This window comes from Protopterus annectens, chromosome 9.part0 (assembly GCF_019279795.1).
Source record: "Protopterus annectens isolate FY-2018-M chromosome 9.part0, PAN1.0, whole genome shotgun sequence".
NCBI classification, from domain to species: Eukaryota; Metazoa; Chordata; order Ceratodontiformes; family Protopteridae; genus Protopterus; species Protopterus annectens.
The window spans coordinates 706,689,953-706,714,667 of record NC_056743.1 but is presented as its reverse complement, the minus strand read 5'-3'; the positions used below and the strand labels follow the sequence as shown (position 1 = coordinate 706,714,667).

Here is a 24,715-nt window from a genome sequence, read left to right as displayed (position 1 = left end):
TTGCCTGAACTCTTAGTAATGAATGTTTATGCATGTTGTTGAACTGAAATACTGTGTTTACTACCCTAATTCTGTGTAAACAGCTGTTTTCTTACCCCATCTTTGTGCCTCTTTTCCCCACCGTTCCTAGGTTTCAATTCAACTATCCCGCACTAGTGTTTTGAGATTCTACTTACCTGGTGAAAAGGACCCCTGCAAACTATTCTAAACAACTGATCCATATAGAAAGACACGTGCCATCCTGCTTAGGATCCCTGCTACCAAAGGAGGCAAGAAAGTACGTGTCATCTAAACCTAGCGGTAAAAGCTGAACACTTGCCTTATTACTTGTATATGCTTTCAAGCAAGCTACCTAGCCAGGATACTCAGCAGCCATACCCTCCCTCTACCCCTTAATATTTATACTTTTTCCTATCCTTGTACTATCTCCCGCAACTGTTTATAGAACCTTCGCAAACCTTCTACCATCCATTTCTGTTCTCTAGTTTTCAGTTGTAATATATTTTTGCCCACTAGATGGCACCCTAAAATAGGCTAGTTCCTAGTACATCTATCTGTTCTCCCCAGAATTGAAATGAAGTAATGATCAAACCCTAAACTAACAAGGAAGACTAAGGAACTTTCTCCTGCCCAGTCTTAGGACCTCTTTCCAGCCCTGTATTTCCCACTCTGTCCGATACTTGACTCCATACTTGCACTCAGTTATCCCTTACTATCACTACCACTGTTTCCTACCCTCCATACAGCTGCTCACAGATTGGTTTTGCTGACATTTCTTCAGTTACTTGTTTTTACATGCTCCGTTCGCCCTATGGGCTCACTCCACTCTCCTACTCTACCCCAAATTCCCACCCACCCCCAGTGGTCCTAATCTTATACTATCTAACCACACCCCTTCCCACTCCCACCTATCACATAAACCTTCACCATTGGCCAACCACTCCAATTCCATCCTTTCAATTACCACTCCCTATCTCACCCACCACCTCTCTCTCTCTCTCCACACCTATTATACCTCCTGACTACAGCTGAAACCTAACAACTCACCCCTCAAAATGTATAAACTACCAACCCCAACCCTGTTACATATGTTACTCATACTCACACTTCTAACTCCTTTAACATTAGCCTACTTCCTAACCTTTTATGAACACCCATTATATCCATACCTTCACACCCCAATAAGCTAACTACCTCTCCTTCTCTACCTATCTTCACTAACCATTTTAACATAACATCCACACCCAGCTATCTACAAGCAAAATACCATAGAACAGCCCACATTAAATATAATTCTCCCAATTCCAGAAAATACCTACATCCATGTACCAGATTCCCAAATCCTAGACTGCAAATACTACTCCTATGTTTAAAAGATGGAGACAGTCACCCAAACCCAGGCCCAACAACTGACACTGCTGCTCAACTCCTCAACCCCACCCCTTCTACTATGCATTCACTTACCAAACCACCAAACTCACTCTTATTAGCACACCTCAATATACGTAGCATAAATAACAAAGCTGCACAACTACATGCTCTCTTGGAAGTCTACTTCTTTGACATTCTTTGCCTAACAGAAACTTGGTTAAAACCTGTAACTAAAGACAATGAAGTCATCCCACCCGGTTATAATACCTTACAACTTGACCGAGCAACCAAAAAGGGTGGTGGGATAGCTATCCTATTTAAATCTGGATTAAGATTACTACCTATGACTTTAAACTACCCCAAGACTCTAACACTGAAATCCTTATTACCAAGCTTCAACTCAACACATTCAAATCCATTTATATTATCTGCATCTATATTCCTCCTGGTAATAACATTGCCACCATAGAATACATCCTATGTTGGTTATCTCAAAACTTACCCCAAGAAACCATAATCCTAGGTGATTTTAACATTGATTGGAAGAGCTGTAGCAGTAGCCACCCTACCACCCATATAAACCTATTTGGATTTATTCAAATGATTACCTCCCCTACCAGGATAAACAAGCCTAATAAGAAGGAAAGTACCTTAGATTGGATTCTCATAAATAAATCATGCCCAAACATATGAAGTTGGAACCCTCCCTGATGACATAAGTGATCACTCACTTACCTATATAATCAGACCTAAAACCAATCTACCCATTCCAACCGTTTATAGAACTATCAGAACCAAGAAAAGCTTTAACCCCGATCTCTTCCAAAGTGAACTAAGAGCATGTAACTGGTCTCCCTTAAAAAAACTCCCACACAAGGAAGCTGTTAATTACTTTAATTTTAAATTCTTAACCATACTAGACCACCATGCACCAACCCGCTCTATCAGAATGAGAATTAAATCTGCCCCATGGCTGTCAAAAGAAACAAAGCAGAAAATCCATCTCAGAAATAAATCCTGGAATAAATATTGTTTAAGTAAAAACCCTGTAAACCAACAAAACTTCAGACAACTGAGAAATAACACTAAAAAAGCTATCATGTCTGACAAAAGAAACTACTACCTACAATTCCAGCAGACTCACCATAACAAACCACAAAAGTTCTGGGCAAGTATTAACCAATTACTACTCCCAGGGCAATCCATCACAGCAAACCCACAAAGCACATTCCAGGAGAATCCCAAGCAGACTGCTAATGCCTTTAATACCTTTTTCACTGAGGCCATTTAAACTCTTGCCAGTCAGTTATCAACTGAAAACTTAACTCTAACTAACTCTAACACTATCCCACCCCCTCCATTTCTCTTCCTACCTATCCAAACAACATATATTCTTACCCTTCTCCTAAAACTGAAACCATGCTCTCCTTCAGCCAGCCAACTATCCGCTGAATATCTACAGATAGCAGCCAAGTCCATTGCCTGTCCCATTTCCATTCTTATCAATAGAACCATCAGTGAAGGACACATCCCAAAAATCTGGAAAGTCTCCCATATTATCCCCCTTCATAAAGGTGGGAAGTCTACTGAATTCTCCAATTGCCGTCCCACAGCCATACTTTCTCCCTTGGCAAAGATCATGGAAAAATGTATCCACAAGCAATTGCTAGACCACCTAATCCAAAACAATTTACTGTCCAGCTGTCAACATGGTTTTAGACCTTCCCACAGCACTACTACTGCCCTACTTTCCTTTACTGACTGTATCAACAAAAACCATAACCTCAGTATGCTTTCCTCTGCACTGTTTATAGATCTGTCTAAGGAATTTGATATGGTAAATCACCAGATACTTATAAATATCCTCAAATCCCTGTCACTAGATGCACTAGCTATAAAATGGTTCCAGACCTACTTAGATAACAGACAACAGGCTGTACTTTGGCATAATACTCTTTCTACTCACCTGCCCGTTAACCTTGGTGTCCCCCAAGGGTCCATATTAGGACCTCTCCTGTTTTCTATATTTATCAACGACCTTCAGCTAGCAATCCCCCAAGCTACATGTATACAATATGCAGATGATTCCACACTTATATGCTCAGCCACATCAGTATCTGCACTTCACTGCCTTACCCAAAAGGTGTTACACAGTTGAACAATGGTTTACACAGCGCTGTCTCCTTCTGAACCCTAAAAAAAACTAAACTACTCCTTTTTACTCCTACGTGTAAGTCCTCCCCTATAGATTTCACAGTCACATCCAATAATGGTACTCTCATATCCCCAGATCCAACTACCAAACTACTAGGCATCACCATAGATAACAACCTCAACTTCACCACCCATATCAACAATACTCTAAAAACTGTCAGTAGAAAACTAGGCTGTCTCTACAGGATCAAACCCTTCCTCTCTCCTGCAGCTAGAATAACTGTCACTCACACCCATTTAATCTCTACTCTCCTCTATGCCTCACCCATATACACTAATCTATCTAAAAACAACCTTAATAAAATGGAAAACTCCTACAATAACATAGCCAGATTTGCTACAGGCAACCCTTTCAGAACCCACCACTGTTACAATTTAAAACAGCTAGGATGGCTTGAATTTCAAAATCAGCTTAAATTCCACCAACTGACCATTGTCCATAAAACTCTTTACCAACCTACAAATACCCCTATACTATCTACCGTCATCATCCCCTACAATAATCTCAAGAGCTTACGATCATCACATAAACTTCTTGTCAATATTTGTAAATCAAACAACAGGACTAGGGATGCTCTCTTCTCTAATACTGTAGGAAAATCCTGGAACCTTCTCCCCAATGAACTTTCCTCACTTCCCTCTGTATCACTTTTCAAAATCAAATTGAAACTTTTCCTCAAAACACACTGGTTGTGCTCCTGCACTGAACCTGATTGATCAACTAGCTCTTCTTACTACATTCAGCCTACTCTCTTCTTCTCAGTAATCAACATCCTAATCTTAATAACAGCAAACCTTCTCCTTCTCTATACTATTACTTACATCTTCTTAATGACATTAATGTGAATACTTTTGAACTAATTAATTGTATATAATCAGCTGCCTTCTCACTTGTATATCATGTGTTGAAACTGCATGTGCTTTATACTACTTATACCTGATTATTTTGCACTATGTTATGTACTTCTGACCTCCTTGATTATGTCTTACTAATGTACCTGCATTGTGCATTGTTTACCTTAATTTGTATATGATTTTGTTATTATTTTCATCGGAGCTTATCTCCCCGGGCCTCTACTGAAAATGGACATATATCCAAATAGACTAGCCAGGTCAACAAATGTAAAATAAATAGTCTGATTGTCCCCTAACCCAAAAATATACTATTTGACTAATTAATTTGTACATATCTATTTACCCTTGCCCTTATTGAGATGAACCTGGAAAGGGCTGATGAAAGATCATTCCACTTACCATGTTAACGAATAATAAATAAGTACAACTGAGAGGTCCTGCTAGAAATGTATATAGGGACAACAGTTAAACATATCATACATCTGTCTGCTGCTAGAATACATTTGTTCATGATTTGCCTCCTTAATGGAAAAAGTACTATGGTATAGATAAGCTTATAGTGTCATCTATAATAAGCAATAAGATATGACACAGTAGGTACAAAACAAGTGCAACTCTTAAAGAAAGAAAAGGCAGAACAGTTGAAACAGACATGCATATTCATGAAAAAATAAATTGTTAATGTAGTTAAAATGTAACTCTCATAGTAAGAGATTTTAGTCTTGGAACCTTCAAATAATTTCAGTTCTGTGTGGTCAAATGCCCTCTTACCTTTTGGACCGGATATACCTCTTGACCTCTTGATGTATATATCTAAGTTAAAAAAACAGACAGCAAGCTCTTGCAGACCATATTGGGCTTCAAAGGAAAAGACCTTCTCAAACTCTGGGAGTTTATATACAACCTCCTTACTATCTAGGTCCACATAGAACATTTCATCACCATCAAAATAGAAACCAAAATCTCCAGAAGGGATGTCTTTCTGACATGTAGTACTCTGACGCAAGACATGGTCCACTAAGAAGTAAACAAAAACAAAAATAAATAAATGAGAAAATCATTCAGCAGCACTGAAGCACTGAAATCAAACAATTTTACCAATAACAGCATGGGTCATAGACTATAAAAAAAAACTGAACATAGGTCTTCCTTCACAGCTCACTTGTCTCGTGTGAACAAAACTGCAATATTCCTTTCTCTAGAAGCAGCAAGAATTGTTTTTGCTTTTGTATCAAATACATGAAAAAATGACACATTGTCATTTCCCAACAAATGGGCATATCATGTAACTACTATAGTTTAGCAGTAATCAATGAACAGCTTTGAGCCCAGAAGCCACTAAACAAACACAAATATTATAAGTCAGCAAAGGGCAAAGAAAATGAATACTTGCATGAGACAAATATAAATGGTAAGTACTCATTGCTGGGGACAAAATAATGGGGTGACAAAGGTGCAAAAATAGGGACTGATTTTAAATATTGCTCATAAACTTAAAAGGTTGCTACCGTAGCAAGGTTTGTCTTGGCATGCATTTTCTGAAGGAAATGAAATCTGAAATTCAAATGCCTGTCATTTAGTGACTTTATTCCTCAGTGATTTCTCAGAAAACAACAAATTATATGAGGAACAGACCAAAAATAGGAGGCAAAAATCTGGGCATTCTCTGAAAATCTGGACAGTTGAGAGGTATGAGCAGCGTGAATGTAAACTGTAATAACCTGATCAGTGCAATGACTGGGCTATTACAATGAAGTGTTTTCTTTCTTTTTTCTGTTTTTGCTCTTTAATGGAAGAGCTACTTTCTGACGCGAGGCTCGTGGGTGTGATTATAATAAGCTGATCACTGCAGTGTGGTCATTAACTTAATACAGAGAAGTGTTTTTTTTTTTTGTTTTTTTTTTATTTTGCTCTTTCTTCACTTAAGAGCCGTATCAACCCAGGGTGTTGACTAAACGAGCTACACTTCCAGAAAGGACAAGTAGTAAGGTTGGATGTCACTTAACTCACCAACAAGGACCCAGTAAAGAACACAAAAACATTGTCAGAATACATGTGAATTTTTCTGTTTTGGCTAGATAAGGATTGCTATAGATACCGCTTACTTAGCAGGAAGGAAACAAATGGACCTTCATCAATAAGGAGCCATTGAAAACATCACCACAGTTAAAAAGACATACATTAGTAACAGTATGCCATACAAAATGAGATCACGCAAATGTTATGCAGTCATGCAAAAGCAAGGACAAACAGTTCAACGAGACAGCAAGGAGGAAGTGTAAAGGCTTCATAGTCAGTAAAGGGCAGGCTGTAATAAAATGTAAGTAAAATGGAAGTAAGCTATAAAGGGAAATTGCTCTTCACTGCCAAACATGAGATGAGCATAACTATTGCTTATCATGGGGAGGATTATCAGTTATCCTCTGTGTGCAAATAATAGATAATTTATACAATAAACCATCATAGCATACGGAATATGTAAGGGTCATGCAAATGATAAATATAAAGGGATGAAAGATGCTAGCTATAGCAGTGGTACTGCATAGTCAGGAGTACCTGCCAAATACATACTCTAAAGAGTACCATGCATAAAAGTCTGACAGATAATGCCCCACAGAATTAACTGTTAAACAAGAATGTCAGCTAATCATAAAGGTAAGCAGTAAAGTCAGGAAATCAAATGGGCTGTGGTAACTGTCAGGCAGCAGTGAGTGGATATAAGCAGGTAGTGTCAATTGGAGGGGGGAAGAAATGAATGGTAAACAATTGTGAAGGGTTGCGATGAGTAGTCAACAGCACAGAAGATAAGGTAATATTAATCAATGATGTGGTTGATCAGATGGTGGTGAAAAAAGGTGACATTAACAATCAGTTGCTAGCAGCACTTAGAGCTAACAGGAGTAGAAGTTTAATATTTGGTAACAGCTACAAGAGTATGAATGTTAGATGAGCAGAGAGAGTAACAAGTAGTGAATGAAAATATCTCTTATCCCTGGTCACAGAGGTAGAAGTAGGTAATTCAGACTAGAAAACATATCACCCATAAAAAAGCTATTCTCCTCTTGACTGCAAAATCATTCTCTTTAATTAGCCTGACAGTGTCTCATTCATGAATCTGAAACATTGTCTTTTTCCCTTCATTAGACCTGCCCAGTGACTCCACCACTACCGTTACTCATTTGGTCCACTCATTTTTTCCAGGGGTAATTGCCGGACATATTCAGGTTAGGTGAAAGACCTATACCCTATTTGTTCCTGTCTGGGTGTCTCATCACCCCATTCATTCCCCCTTTAGCAAGAGTGATAGTGAAGTGAGGAACAGGCAAGCTTCCAGGTCTAATGGGATGGACTGCCCATCCCCAGGAACATTCCCCCAACCCTGCAGGAGCTACTGTGATCTATGCTGCCTTGCTGGGAGAAAGTGTGCTTCTGCATGCTGGCTTCACTAGGCAGTGTGTATTAATCGTGGCAATGTGTGATCCACAATCCTATGCTCCATAAGAGTAACACCTAATGCTCCCTCTAGATGTCACCCAAGTGGAGAGCCAAAGATACCTCCCTCCCTCCCCCAGGGTCAGCAAGGCAGCAATGACAACTTACTTCCATTTTCCCCTGCTAGCTCCATTAGGCACTCAAGCTGTAAATTGAACTCAGGTCACCTGGGATGTAATCAAGGCATTATCCCTCATCCAAGCCAGAAAAGTCATTGTCCTTGTGCATGACAGTACTTTACTCATGACTGGATCAATTATGTTTAAGCACCATTTTATGAAGTGTCACTGAAGACAGAGAATAGGTGAGTAACCAGTTATAGTATTTAGCATATTGGTTTATCTTCTTGCTACTGTATTTAGCTTAAAAAAAAACAGAATAACTGGGATGAACAGAATCCCTTCAAAAGCTTTTGAATATCAAAAGTATGCTTATGTCTTACATGATGATACTCAATGAATAACTTTGTTGTACAACAGGAATTTTAATTAAAACAGCACATCACAATTTCAACACAATTTAAATTAACAGGGTGAGACATACGTTAACATTTCAGTGGCTGTTTTATTATACTTAATCCATATAATCCAACAAAAGGTTGACATTTCCCAGCAATGAACAGTCTCACTGGATTTCCTATGGTGGCCGTTGCCACTGAACTAATCACTGACCTATATGCTTACATACCTTGTTGTCCTGCTGACATCTTCAGTAAGAACATAACAACGACAGACCACCACAGTGCCATGTTTCCATTCCATACATCAGTTTTACTTTGTTTACCAAGTGTGTTCATTTTTTCAGGAGGTTCTGTTACTGTAATACTTCTGGAAACAACATAAACACTCTTTTTAACTCTGTTTAAAATTAATTGAAATTATGTTACTTGGCAGTACTGTATTTATGCCATGATTCAAACAAGGAACTAGAAATATGGATGAAAGCATACAATAGTCCAAAATCCCCTTTTCTTTTAAACAGAACAGAAATTTATCATATCATTTCCACTTTTACTTGATTTCTTTTTAAGCATTATTAATATAAATGCTCATTACAACAGCTTCATGCAGGAGTGTTATTTATTCTCTCTCTCTTTCTCTTTCTGAATGTGTAAAACAATACATTTTGTCCCCCTCCCACTTTAATTTTTGCTTTCTTACTTCTGCTGTTGTAGAGGCTACTATGTTTTTTTTCATTTATCTCATTTATGGTATCTTTCTCAGACAACTTGCCTTTCTAAACAGAAAGCAAACTGCTATTTTCAAGCCATAAAGATTAGTTACCACCTGTGTTAGTGATGAATGTTCACACTTCTGGTGTGTGCATCAGCCTTATTCTAAATTGTTGCATGCACTACAGAAAGAATTCTAGCAAAATGTTGCCATAGTAACTCATTACTATTGCCCGTGCTAGCCAATGGGCCTACATTCCTATCAGCACATGCTACTGGTTGATGGTAGCATGTGCATGAAGATCAACTTTAAGCAACAATTATTTTTCTCAGGAGGCTGTCCAGATGTGAGATGCCCTCTAACTAGCACTGGTGTCACTTTGTTCTGACAAACGCTTGCTACTTCTGATCAGTCCACTGATGCAAAGGCTTACTCCATGAAGTGCACCCTTTCCACTCTTACTAAATGTTGTTTTTGGTAGAGGTACTGCATCAGTAATAACACTGCATGCAATAACAGTTGATAGCTTGTATGCTTATCATCCAGTGCTATGCATTGTCTGCCTGTTGTATTCAGTGCCACGGTGACAGCATGTACAGTTAGGCATTAAAATTTATTCATCCCCATTCATGCATTCCCAGCTCAGTCAAATAAGTGACCATGTCCAGATCCACATACCATGACCATCAACAGGTGAAGTTCCTGGTAGCTGTTCAGTCTATCATTAGTCTTCATCGAAATAAACAAAATCATTCACTCTTGTGTTTGTCATCTTCTTCTCCCACCCACTAATATAAACCATCCTTCTCCATCTCTCATGCAGCCCTCTCACTAACATTCTTCTGGGCACGCACAGGTGCTTATTCTGTCACAATATTAACATGGAAGAAAGTCAGACTTACTAAGGTGGCTATGCTGAAAATTTAGTCCAGCATTCACATACACAGATATACAAAGACACACACACACACACACACACACACACACACACACACACACACACACACACACACACACACACACAAAGACAATGTATGAACCTACATTTGCACTGGAATATTTTAGTACTTATTTTTTTCACTTACTGTGTTATGTGCTTGACCTTTAATTTAATACATTTTCTATGGGACTTCACCACATCAGTTCTGATATAGTCATTGCACATTTCTCTTACCAATAGTGATTTTATATACTAATAATGAAAATACAAGCATGCAGCACATGTGCGCAGACACACAGAAGCATAAATGAGCAAATGCACATGTATATACAGACACACACACACACACACACACACACACACACACACACACACACACACACACACACACACACACACACACACACACACATATGCTCGCACTAATATCCATGTACATGCAAATACACACATATGCAGTAAATGTTCTCAGTCATACCCACAGACATATATATATATATATATATATATATATATATATATATATATATACACACACACACACACACACACACACACATATACACACATATGCTCGCACTCATATCCATGTACATGAAAATACACACATATGCAGTAAATGTTCTCAGTCATACCCACAGACATATATACACACACACACACACACACACACACACACACACACACACACACACACACACACACACACACGCACTTGCATAAATGTTGTTACAATCAATCAGCCAAATAACTTGAAATGCTTAAAGTGTACACTGGAAACTATTTTAAGCACTATTAGTTTCCATACTATGAATGCTTTTGGTTCTACAGAAAGGATTAAGCCAAACACAACAAATCTCATAATTGTTTTGAAGAATATAAATAAATCTATACATTTTTCTGGACCTGTTTTAATGTGTGATAAGACAATCAAGATTCTTGAACTAGTCAAAATTCTTCAAATTCATTAAAGAGGAAACAAACAAAAAATAAATAAATATGCATCAGGGTCACTCACAGGATCATGCATGGAGTCAACACCATTTTCACCATCACTTTTAAGTTATCTTAGTTCATTTATACAGATTGTGGAAGTATGTCACCACCTTTGTTCATGCTATGTTTTGTTTTGCTTCTTAATTTCTTACTATGTTTGTGTGTTTGCCTTCACAACAAGTGGTGGAATAAAAAAACTTTGTGGCCAAGTTGCCATGACAGTTAAATTAAGATGGCTGCCAACAGCATGCATAGTGGTGTTGTTGCCAAAAAGGTTATGGCAGCTATAGATACTCTTATTACCCTCATCTGGGCAGTTCTGATTGACACAGTCCACCTCAAAGAAGCCAGCAGCAAGCAAAATGGTGGTGAAGCGTTATTTTTCAAATAAAGCTCCTTTTAGTCACATTCATTATCAGACTAAAACTCCAGTTAATTCCAAGAAGAACAGTACTAGAATTCCGTTGACTTTCTCTAGTGACATAGGGGTGGTCTCCGATATAATCAAGAAACACTGGAATATTTTACTTGCTAGTGATGAACTCAGAAGGTTGATTACAGATGTAGCACAATTTTCTTTTAAAAATAATTTGTCTTTTAAATAGGCATCTTTGTTATAAAAGACATGGATGAATACAAGGTAGCTCATCACAGAGATTAGGTACATATATTTGTCTGCACTGTAATATATGTAAATATATATATATATATATATATATATATATACAGGGGCCACTTTTGTTCATCTTTAGTTACGATATTCCATAGATTTATGTTTTTATGCTGACTGTTCATCCAAAAATCTGGTCTGTTATTGTTTTTGTACCATATGTGGGGCTTATTATGTAGGTAAGACCAATCGTATGTTTAGGGAACATATACAGGAACATATTCATGATATTAGGAATAAAAAGGAAATGAGTGCTTTAGCAAAACATATTTTAACTTCAGGTTCTCAGCACATGTTTAAATTTTTTGTTTTGGAGTTGTTAGATGAAAGTGAGAGGGAAGGCAACATAAGGGTTAGAACGTAAGCTTGTGAACAAAAATGGATTTTTTATTTTCAGGCTGACAAAGAACCTGGTTTAAATGAAGCAGTATTTTTAAAACCCTTTCTGTATACTCGCCCCTTTAAGCATTAAGTTGCTGTTGTCTCATTATCATTATTAATTAAATGTCTATATATTTTTGCAGTTTTTTGATTGGCTGTTTCTTATTTAAATTTGCATACTTTGTTTCCTGTGACTCTCTGATGAAGAGGGCTTGTACCTTGAAAGCACTTACACCAGATGTTTTTATTTTTTATTAAAGAGTTTTATTCAGCCGATTTGGGACTTAGCATCGATTTATTTTCTTTTAAAATGGTGCAATTTTGAAGATCTCAGAAAAACTTTTCAGTCAGCAGAAGGAGTTAGAAAGACAGCAAGTGATAGTGTCATCACACAGCATGCAAATCTCTTTTTTGGATGTACAGTCATATCAGCTGGAGATGAAAATAAATGATTTAGAAAACAGGAACAATGGAACAATTTGCAGATAACTGGCCTTCCTAAAGGTAAGGAGGGCAACAGTTCCATGGAATTTATTAAAAAAGAATTGGTGAAGGTTTTTAATTTGAAACATCTTCTTTCATAAAGTGTGCTCATAGAGTAGCTACAAGAATGAAATCCCCTAATATTCCTAAGAATTTTGTTGTCCATTTTTTCAACTAGAATGAATGAGAAAGCATTTTATGTAAAGGGGAAGAGTTAGAGGGAAATCTGGTCATGAAGAGGGCTGTAGTAAGATTCTCTCCTGGTTGTAACAATGCTTTTTTAAAGCTATGGCTCCCATCTTTTGTAGGGACAGAGATCTGGGCTGTTCTTGTCAAATTCAGTTCCCTCCAACTCTGTGTGTTGCTGTGGATGGACAGCAAACTTTATTTGATAACCCAGAGGATGCCAATTAATTTTGTAGACACTTTTAAATCGTGAAAGAGACATCCATTATTGTGGAGTGAGGTTTGTGAGTTAGATGCTTCTTCTAGTGAGAGGTATGAGGCATGCAACGAGAGGGTTTTGATTTTCACCAAATGAAATGCCAGCAGGGAAGAAACTTAAGGGAAAAACACTTTTTCAATCAGCTACCCATATTCCTCCATCGGAACTTTGTGGGAGACTTACTAAGATATTTTCAAGTCATGACTCTAATAGGTTTGCTGTACCTCAAATACAAGAAGAGAAGGAAAATGATGCTCTATTTTTGACTCCAGCCCCCTCTCCAGAAGACCTAGAGACTTTGGATAGGCATATTAAGGAGAAGCAGATAAACAGTAAACAGAACTCATTGGGCCAGGTAAGTAAATACTACCTACCTCGATTAAGGAACTTCTCTGTTTTTCCTGCTACTGGAGTTCCACTTTCCTTACTATTTTGCTGTTCAACAATATAACATGTGCAGATGCCTTTACAGTTCACCTGTGCTACTTGCTGACTTTTGTTGAGGACATTAACTGTGATACAATTGCCTCACATTATAATTTTTACATTTGCTGTCTAGATTACCCAGAAGTTGTGATTGTGTGTTATTACTTGTTAAATCGGGTCTACTTCACCCTGTCGAAGGCCAACAATATCGAAGCTGATATTGGTGGCACCAAAATGTCAAAAGCGAAAGTCATCGCTCGTGTAAATGGAAATCTCCGTAAGGGGAGATTTCCATTTACTGCAATGTATTTTGACTTCGGAGTTGGTATATTTAAGTAGCGGGGGTGTGAGGGGTGCAGCCCCTTCGTGGGGGGTGCAGGGGGGCTTGCCCCCCTGCATAGAGCAATTTGTGTTATGTTTGGGTGTTTTTTTTTTTTTGTGTATGTTCGATGTTCGGGGGTTTCGACATTTTCGTGTCGATTATTATGCTGTGGACAGTTTGAGTTTTCAACAGCGTAATATAGACGTGTTAAATCAGTACATTAAGTTTAATGGGGTGGGGGTGATTAATGCTTTCTTTGACTATTACTTAGGAAGTATAGAAGGGGTATTGTACCCCCCCCCCTTTTGTAATTCAGATGGAGAAATGGTAACAGTAGAGATATTCTTCCCGGAAAAAGACATTGTCTCTAATAAACCTCTGTCCTATAAAATTACAGAGCAGAGAAAAGAATTATTTATGATAGCAGTTAGGGATAAGAGAGGTCCTTTCATTATATTTTTTATGACATAAATAGATGTATGGATTACATCATCATGAATCTGTACATAGCACTCAGGACATGAGTACATTAAATCAAAAGAGGAGTTTTGTACACTCTGTTGTCTTACCTAATATTTCAATAGATGACACTGAATATTTTAATGATCTATAACATTGGCAGAAATATGTAAGTTTGTTATGACATTACCCAAGGGTAAAACTAATGGCATGGATGTTATTCTGAGAGAATTATACACTGTTTCTTTAGAATCATTGAGTAAAGAACTTGACTTTCTTTACTTACTCAGAAATGAAAGAAAATGTTCTCTCTTATTCATGTTTAGCCTCCATTGTGATTTTTTTTTTTTTACATAAATCAGAGCAGGGCGCTTTTTCTCCTGTGTGTTATAGACCAATTTCACTGCTCCAGACCAAAACAAAGATTTAAGCCAGTATTTTAGAAAACAGGTTAGAGAGTTGTCCCAAAATTGATTTATCCCTCCCATTAAGGTTTTCTTAAAATATTGACAAGGGGGCCTAGATTTGGGGAGGTTGTGGTTAAATACAATACAGAAAAATGTTCGAAGATCATGTGAGGCTTATTTTCTGGACTTTAGTAAAGCCTTCCATTTAGTGGAACAAGCATTTATATGGAAATGTATTCAGTCATATGGTATCCAGGACTCATTTTTAGAGAGATATAAATTATTATATTCTGCCCCCTTAACACAGGCTATAATTAATGTTCATGCTTCACAGCCATTACTCTTACAAAAGGGGTACTCTTCCATGATGCCTTCTATCCCCCTTGTTGTTTCTCCTCACTATAGAAACATTATCAGCTTATATGAAGCAGTATCATAGTAAAACTAGTATGAAACTGAATGATAGAGTCACAGATGTAGCTTCTTGGTTTGCTGATGATAAAGTTTTATGGATTATTTGAGTAACATCCCCTGTCACTGTCTTGAAAGCAAGCAATTTTGTTGATCCACATTCTCCTGTAGAAATTCAACACAGAGCCCACACTAGATATTAGCCCCTCCCAGTCATCCCCCATACAGAGAGGGGCAAGCAGACTCTGCCTTGTCATGCCCTCCCACTGCCCCCAGCCAGCCCCTCCATTATGTGGGCCACTAATTGAACCCATGTCTGTTGTGTAGTAGTCAGGACTAAATCCTTCTATGCCACAGATGGCTTAAATTTGCTGGGAATGTATACACCAACATGAGATGCTACTGTACTTATTTTTCTCTCATTACTCATGCCAGTGCCTGTACTGGAGTAGTAACTTTGCACTTTCCATGTTGACTGTTATGGGCCAGTATACTGAAAAAAATACAAAAAATAATGCAAGTACATTAGAAATAGGATGGGATACTGCTTCACAAATCTGCAGAAAAAATTTGGCCATAAGTATGGCAGGGACTGATATATTTTATTTTTACAGGTTTTAGACCTGAATGATAAATGGATATCTTATAGGTTCATAGGTTCATAGGTAGGTACTAGGCTATCTGCCCAAAGGCATTTATAAGCCTAGCCAGAATGTGTTGGCTTTCACCACCCCATTAAATTAGTTCCCTCTGCCTCTGTCCAGCAGAGCCACTGAAGTAATCCCCGGGGTAAACTTTCTGTTTCCCATCCACTCGTCAAGGTTTCTTTTGAAGAGTGTTAGCAAGGAGCTCTGCCTAATGTAGATTGGAATCTTGTTGCAAAGCATGGGAAGTCTCTGGGACAGGAATCTATCCCTCCAGCACATCCTATTTATTGTTGTGGTGAGGTTTAGATCCCTAGAGCATGTGGCTTGAGGGGATAAGGTTTTCTTTAGGTGGAGCATGTCCATCAATTCTGAGTTGGACATGGCCTTGTATGTCAGGCAGAGATCACCTCTGAGTAGACGGTATGCAACCGAGTACAGCTGGAGTTTCTTCAGTCGAGCTGCATAGGGAATCTGTTTGAGGCCAGTCATCCTCTTGGTGAGGTACTTCTGTGGTCTTTCCAGCTGTTGCAGGTGTCTTGTAAGGTACATTTTTGATGCAATTAAAATGTGCAGTGAGATATGAGCCCTGGGGTATATCTGTGAAGTGGTACTTTGGTCTGGGTATCCACTTTCTTCATATCCACATAAGAAGAATTTGGCTCACTGCTGATGGTTGGATAGTCCCCTGCAGTCCCCCCCGTACTCCCCTGGGACTTCTGCTGGATACATTAGGCTGTTAAACCTTTAACATCTATTCTTTGCCAGGTGGAAGTTAGATGAATGGGTGAAACACAGAATTACCCAGCAGCAAAGTTTGATACCTACATCAGGTGCAATGCAGACATCTCCATCTCTCACTGCACTGCTCTTACATGTGTGAGGTACAAGTCACCCTCCAGAGAGCTATTTATTCTGGATGTTCTCGCTTTCCTGTTGACTTCTCACTGGCAAGGGAGGCAGAAGAGATAAAAATCCATATTCCTGAGAAATACAGGAGCAATACAACTTTTTCTTCTACTGGATCTGGACCACATGACCCTTCCATTACAGGTACCTTTCCTCTCACTGAGTATTCATTCCATTTACTGGTCTGTCTTTTTTGCCTTCTCCCAAAAGAATGCTCAGCATCTATCTAAGGAGGAAGAAGGTAGAGCCTTAGGTCAACCATCCTTCACAATTTCTTCTCATGGATATTATATTTGCAGCATAGAGGCAAATAAATGTTAGGACTTCCATATCAGGAAATCATGTGAACTTAGTATGTCTCTAAAATAGTTCAGCTTTCTATCTAACCATCACATTGTTGACTCATATTTTGCCCATATGACCCAATATTTGACTACTCATAATCCAGACAAAGAGTTCAAAGAGCTGGGCAGGCTTGGCAAAGGGCTATATCTTCTGCATAGCTTATTTCAAAGTATAGATATTTGGATGAGGCTAAAAGAAATAAATCACAAGTACTGCTAAATTTTGTTTCAATCTAAGTGGGCTAGTATTTGTATTTTACAGTGAAAAATAAACCATAGCTCTGAACTGTCCAGATGTTCACAGAATGTTTTGAGTTTTGCCTCATATTTTTGGTCTGTTCCTCATAAATTTATGGTTTTCTGGAAAATCATTGAGGAATCATGGCTAAGTAATGATAGATATTTAATTTTCAGACTTCATATTCTCCAGAAGATACATTCTAACACAAAATCTTTTATTTTAGTACTTTGAGTTTATAAGACCAGTATTTAAACCTGTCCTAATTGTTGGGCCTTTGTCCCCATTATTTTTTGCTTTGTCCAGATTTATTATACTAAGAGGTTATGAGGTATGAAATGAACTTGTGTTTTGTAGCAGTTCTGTGTCTAGTGCCTCCTGGCACCTTACAGTAATTTTCTGATTCCGGTTTTGAAGTTGAAGGACAACACTGCCTATGTCTTATATGTTTGCTTTAAAATACATATGTGTCAAGTTAGTGAGTATTTGGGAATCAGGTAGCAAGAGGTGGAAATGAAAATTTCAGAAGTCGGTGATCTTTCCACCAAGCTGTATCTCTGGGATTTGTGGAATGACATACATTAAATTTTGTTGGCTATTCTTCCTACAGTTATAGTGACAAAGTTCTAGCTGGGCTGTGATATTCGCGGATATGCTGTAGAATATTTATTTTGATTTGTATTACTTTTTTTAAACACCTTTATTAAATTATCACCTAAGAAATAATCTGATATACATTAATAAAAAACAATCTTAACATTGTTTACATATTCATGCATTATAGACTAGATATATACTTTCTTTCTTTTTAACAATTATTCACTCCAACATTATGTAAGTTGCTCAATTTGTATTTTCCCTTAAACCTCACTCTTACTACTACCGAACAGTATTCTGCACGCATTGTTCCCACAAATTTCATTTATTTTTATTTCATTTGCTTTTATTTTCATGACATAAGTCTCTCTCTCTCTCTGATCACTCACCCTAGAGTATGGAATTAGATGAAACTCAGTAGTCATTAGACATTACATAAGTTTGGAAACTGAACATCTCCTATGTAAGTTACACACTGAGAGGAGTAAATTCTGACAGTTCTGTCCCAAATGATGCAGGATGACATAAAGATACTAAATAATCACCATTTGGTTGAGGATTTGTATAATGTATGACTTTAATATCACAACTAACTAATTTACAGGAGTGACTAAGATACATGTAGAACCAATGAGCCCAAGAGCACATGCATGCATTTCTTCTTTTCATAACATCTATATAAATTTTGTCTGAAAAAAATATAGATTGGATTAGTTTAGGGTAAGCTTAAACTTTCTATATACCTTTTTACTGATAGCAGTATGAATAACATTAGGTGGTAATTTCAGTGAAACTTTACAGAACCCACTTTCTTTCAGGACCTTCAGATGTTTGGCTCTAATTCATATCCTACTGCGTGGCAGTATATATTGCGTTATTAGTACTGTTCCCATAGAAGATTTATAAAGACTTCGTTTCAGCCAGAAACTAGTAGTCTATTGGTCGTTTTGGGCCAATTCCTAGCTCCTTTCAGCCCCCTGCTATAAAACACGCTAAACACGCGTTTTCCAGCTTGTACCAACTCAGCACAGATCCTCGTGGTGGCCTACAGAGTGATCCAAGCAGCAGAGAGCTAAAAGAGTGACTTTCTACCAGATATAAGTATTTTTTGTGGCTTTCCCACTGTTATTAAGCTAGCGACTGCATTTCGCCTGTTTTACTGCTACTTAAGTGATTTCTGCATTTTACACTGTTTATTGCACTTTAAGTTACTAATTGTTGCAAATTGTTTCTGTAGGCTACACACTAAAGTGCGCTAGCTGATTTACAGCATTTATAGCATTTACTGTCTGTTTTTTCCTTGTCTCTGTAAAACAAAAAACAAAATAAAACTCTTGTTTTCCCGCCTTACTGAACTAGAGTAGTCCAGTTTCAGAGTTGCTGATCCCTGGGCTTTGTTTTTAGTTCCTGTTACTGATCCATTGCCTTATTAGGAAGGAGGAAGTTTCTTTGCTTACCAGTGGGAGTGGGAAGCACTGAGCAGCCTTTTGTCCGATTTGGTGAAGTTTCAGCCAGAAACTAGTAGTCCATTGGTCGTTTTGGGCCAATTCTAGCTCCTTTCAGCCCCTGCTATAAAACACGCTAAGCGCGTTTTCCAGCTTGTACCAACTCAGCACAGATCCTCGTGGTGGCCTGCAGAGTGATCCAAGCAGCAGAGAGCTAAAGAGTGACTTTCTACCAGATATAAGTATTTTTGTGGCTTTCCCACTGTTATTAAGCTAGCGACTGCATTTCGCCTGTTTTACTGCTACTTTAAGTGATTTCTGCATTTTACACTGTTTATTGCACTTTAAGTTACTAATTGTTGCAAATTGTTTCTGTAGGCTACACACTAAAGTCGCTAGCGATTTACAGCATTTATAGCATTTACTGTCTGTTTTTCCTTGTCTCTGTAAAAAACAAAAAATCTCTTGTTTTCCCACCTTACTGAACTAGAGTAGTCCAGTTTCAGAGTTGCTGATCCCTGGGCTTTGTTTTTAGTTCCTGTTACTGATCCATTGCCTTATTAGGAAGGAGGGAAGTTTCTTTGCTTACCAGTGGGAGTGGGGAGCACTGAGCGGCCTTTTTGTCCGATTTGGTGAAGTTTCAGCCAGAAACTAGTAGTCCATTGGTCGTTTTGGGCCAATTCCAACTCCCTTCAGCCCCCTGCTATAAAACACGCTAAGCAGCGTTAGCGCGATTTAGCGGAGTTCCACTGTTGCACACAAGAGCAGCGGCGGTTAAACAAGGTTAAACTATTCAGGCCATCTAAATTCCACTCTTCAAATTTTCCCTTAGAACTACCTTCCTCGAGCTGTACTGCTGATCTAACCAGCATATCCTATAACTGAAAAGTTCATCTCTACTTGATTCCCAAGTAGACTATTCTCTATCTGTAAAGCCTAGCACTTACTCCTACAGTACTTGCACCTTGATAAAGCACTCTTATTATAGATAGTACCCCACCAGCCTAAAACTCACTTCCCCCGGAGTCCTTTGAAAGTCTCTTTATCTACTACTTCTAGTATGTCGAGGGATCAGTTGCTAGTGTCCTCTCCAGCTCAACTGGTGAACCTGGGAATATTGAGGCAATGTTACAATTGCCTCATGTACACAGACAATCCTCTCCTTCTCCCACAAAACACAAATACATGCGAGAGATGCAACTATACGGCCAAACTGGAGGCTGAGCTCTCTCAACATAGGACTGGCAAGACCAGACAGGAGGAGAAGGTAACCACATACAATACATACCCAGTCACACATGGTACCATCAGAACTTCAAATCATACACATACTCACACAAAGACATACTCGGAGACTCTGATCAAAAATTTACCAAAACAACAGAGGCCACCAAAGCAGACACCCAAACAACTACCACCTCACGACCCAACACATGCAACACATAGACCACACAGTCAGAGTGTCAAACAGTCACAGCCCTTAAGGCCAAACAAAATGCCAGACACACTTGTCATTGGTGATTCCATAGTCAGACACACCAACGTCCCGCTCACCAGACTGAGTAAGGAGAAGGTCACAGTAAGCTGCCTGTCAGGTGCTAGAATCCGCCACATAACGCAAACACTCAGGTCTCTCAACAGCAGGTACAAGTACGACTCAGTCATTGTCCACGCTGGTGTCAACGACCTGAGATGTACCTCCTTGGACTACATGAAAAGGGACATCAAGGAGCTCTCTGATTATGTAGCCCAGGCAGGTATGACCCTGACCTTGAGCAGTATCCTACCTTCACCTAGAATGATGCCACAATACAGTGATAAGATGATCAGCTTTAATAATTGGCTTAAATTCTGGTGTCATTCAAAGGGATCAATGTCTGTCTGCCTGGGATGACATGCTGGACAAGCCACACTGCTTCAAGGGACGGCTTGCACCTGTCACCCTGGGCTTCGGATATTGGCAAAGGCTCTTGCCACCCCCATAGTGCCTTTTTAGGCAAGGCTCAAATTCTAAACCTACCACCCTAGAACACCAAAAGGAAAAAAACTAAGGGTAATGCTGCTCAATGCCAGAAGTCTCAATCTCAAGATGCACCTCGAGGCCCTTCTCAATATGGAGAACATCGATGTCTGTGCTGTGACAGAAACCTGGTTCAAGGCTCCTGAGAGCACCCCAGCACTAACAGGTTTCACCTCATATCATGCATTCCGGCCCCAAAATCCGGACAACACCAAGAAAGGAGGGTGTCCATATTCATAAAGGACACCCACACCTCAAGGTTGGTGGCAACGCACGATGCATCAGAGACCATCCAGGTGCAATTAACCATAGGCAAGACTGCTCTGCAATTTGTAGCATGTTACAGGCCACCCTCTCAAACTCAGGAACCTCACATGGCCTTCCTGAAAACATTGGAGGGGATAAATGTATCTCCAAACACCATCATGCTAGGTGACTTCAACTACCCTAATATAGACTGGGAACACTACTCAAGCCCGAACACTCTAACCCAAAGATTCCTGGAGTTCATAAACTCAAATGCCATGGAACAACTAGTCACCATCCCCACAAGAGGAGAAAACATACTTGATCTCATCATCACGAACATGGGATCAAAATGTTCAACACCGAAGTATACCCCTCACTGGTGAGATCAGATCATAAACTAATAATCTCGCTGGAGGTCCTCATCCGCCCCACCTGAAACAAAAAGACCACAGTGAAAAACTTCTCAAAAGCCGATTTCACACTTCTAAAAACTAGTGTGGTCTCCTTTAAGGCCCCTGAGCCAGTGGTAAACATTACTCAAACCGCTGAATCACTTACAAATGCCTTCTACCAGCACCTACAGGACTGCATGGATCAGGCAATCCCAAACAAAACTAAGACTCTCTGTACCAAAGGCAAGCGTCCAGTCTGGTGGACCCCAGCCATAAACAAGCTCTACAACAAAAGGAGGAAGCTACTACAAGATAGAGCAAAATCCTTGAAAGGTAAGACACCTTTGATCATTATAAGTAAAAACTAAGAGCTCTCATAAAATCATCCAAGGCAAATTTTGAGAGAAAAATCGCCAAGGACTCTAAAGACAATCATAAGGCCTTCTTTAGCTATGTTAGAAACCTAGGAGGAAACTCCCAAATATGCTCAGAATTAGTTCAAAATGATGTGAAAATTACTGAACCTACACACATTGCCAACATACTGGCTGACAGGTTCAGTGCAAACTTCTCCCCTCCCCAAAGGAGAGATATCTATTCCAGAGGATTGTAGCCCCAAACACCTCCAACGCCCAGGTGAGAACTGCCCTCACTAAGGCAAAAACACAGCATCCATGGGACGGATGGTGTCCCGGCTGTGTGCTTCACAAACTCAGCGAGGAATTAAACCCACAGTTAGGACAGCTGTTTAATCTTAGCCTCACCTCAGGATACGTACCCAAGGAGTGGCGCCACGGTGACTGTGGTCCCACTTCATAAGGCGGTGCCTCCACAGACCCTGGAAATTACCGCCCCATTAGCTTGACAAGCCTTCTCTGCAAAGCCATGGAGAGGATCATAATGGAACTCATAAATAAAGACATAGGGAACTTGCAGACTTTGGATCCAACCCAGTTTGGCTTTGTCAAAGGCAGATCCTGCCTCTTAAACTTGGTTGACTTTTTGAGACAGTCACCAAGGCCATTGATGAGGAAAGGCAGTCTATACAGCCTACCTCGACCTGGCAAAGGCCTTGACACAATACCCCACTCAGGTATCATCGAAAAACTCATCAGCTTGAATGTAAACCCATACATCACAAGATGGGTTGCAAACTGGCTAAGTGACAGAACCCACAGGGTCAGAGTTGCTGGAGCCATGTCAGACTGAAAGCCTGTCACAAGTGGTGTCCCACAGGGCTCAGTCCTGGGTCCACTCTTGTTCGGCATCTACTTTTCTGAAGTACAAGTAAACACAGGAGGGTTATGGCTGACAAAGTTTGCAGATGACTGCAAACTGGGCCATAGTCGAAAACACATCTGACACAGATATCCTCCAGAAGGGCCTCACCGGAATGGATAACTGGTGCCAGAGCCATGGCCTGAAGTTAAGCGCCAAAAACTGCATAGTCATAGCCTTCGGGACAAACAAGGTTACCCTAGCTACCATATAGGTGGCAATCCACTGAGCACAGAAAGTCATCAGGGATCTGGGGACCCAGGTTGACAGTAGCCTTTCGTTTGACACTCATGTTGCTAAAGTAGTTAGGAAAACCTTCTATATCACCCACCTGATCATGAAGGGATTCACATCTAGATCAAGGGAGGTCATCGTCCCCCTGTACTCATCACTCATTAGACCTATGATTGAGTACAATGCCCATTCGGAAATGTATCTGACCAGACACCTGCTGCAGCTTGAAAGGCCCCAAAAGTTCCTCACCAAAGGATAAAGGGTCTCAAAAATATGTCTTATGCTGCCCGACTGAAAGAACTCCAGCTCTATTCAGTCTCATACCGCTTGCTCAGAGGTGACCTGTGCCTGACATATAAGGCCATGTCAGACCCAGATTTGATGAATATGCTTCACCTCAAAAATCTAGATCCCTCAGAACCACAAGGGCGGAGACTTAAACCTTGACACGGTTATAAATAGAACGTGCTGGAGGGACAGATTCATCACCCAGAGACTCCCTATGCTGTGGAATAAAATCCCGGTACATGTGAGGCAGAGCACCTCACTGGTCTTGTTCAAGAGGAATCTTGACCAATGGATGGGAGATCGCAGATATATCCCAGGGATTACTTCAGTGTCACTGCTTGACAGAGGCACAGCAAAATGATAGGCATAGTTTTTATTCAAACTAAAGGGGTGGCGAAAGCCACATAACTATGGGCTAGGCTTGTAAATGCCCTTGGGCAGATAGCCTAGTATGAACCTATGAACCTATGAACCTATGTGTATCAATTACATTTTCTCCACAATCCTAGTGCTACTGTAAAACCTCATTGACTTAACAGCTCAGAATGAATTACTTTCAGTTCAGCAAATGCTAAACAAAATCCCAGCACCTTGGACAAAATAAGTTTTCATTCAAAGCTGCTGTATTATTTCTGATTGTGTTACTTCCGTTTTATTGAATGTCCTTAAGACTGCCTTTTCTCCTAAAGTGTTCTAAGTCTTCTCAAAGCAAATAGACCTCATGTATTCTAAAACTGCATAATCATTGATCATTTTGCACCACACATCACTCATTCTTGACACCTGGTAGCTTATTCTTACTTTGTTATATAACATTAGATTTGCTTGACAGCCGAACGAGACATCATCCCTATTTAATCTGCCCTGTAATTGCATTTAACTTTCTAATCCCTCTCCATCCTTATTTTCACTGAACATTTTCCCACTTATAGGTTCATAGGTTATCACATACCCTTTTGAATGCTTCCATGAATACTCTTTCCACTTATCATTTCAATAGTCCATTTGCATGGGTCCACAACCCTCTCTGTGA

At 39.4% G+C, this 24,715-nt stretch overlaps 1 protein-coding gene across 1 annotated transcript in view; it reads right to left on the bottom strand.

Moving 5' to 3' along the window:
• The window catches only part of LOC122810576, a 470,053-nt gene that overhangs the window by 425,166 nt on the left and 20,172 nt on the right, over positions 1-24,715 (bottom strand). The window contains exons 2-3 of the mRNA XM_044082155.1: positions 8,620-8,759; positions 5,212-5,457 (exon numbers count right to left, since the gene is read on the bottom strand). Of these exons, the coding sequence (XP_043938090.1) occupies positions 5,212-5,457; positions 8,620-8,728 (355 nt within the window). The 5' untranslated portion in view covers positions 8,729-8,759. The remainder of the gene's footprint in view (positions 1-5,211; positions 5,458-8,619; positions 8,760-24,715) is intronic.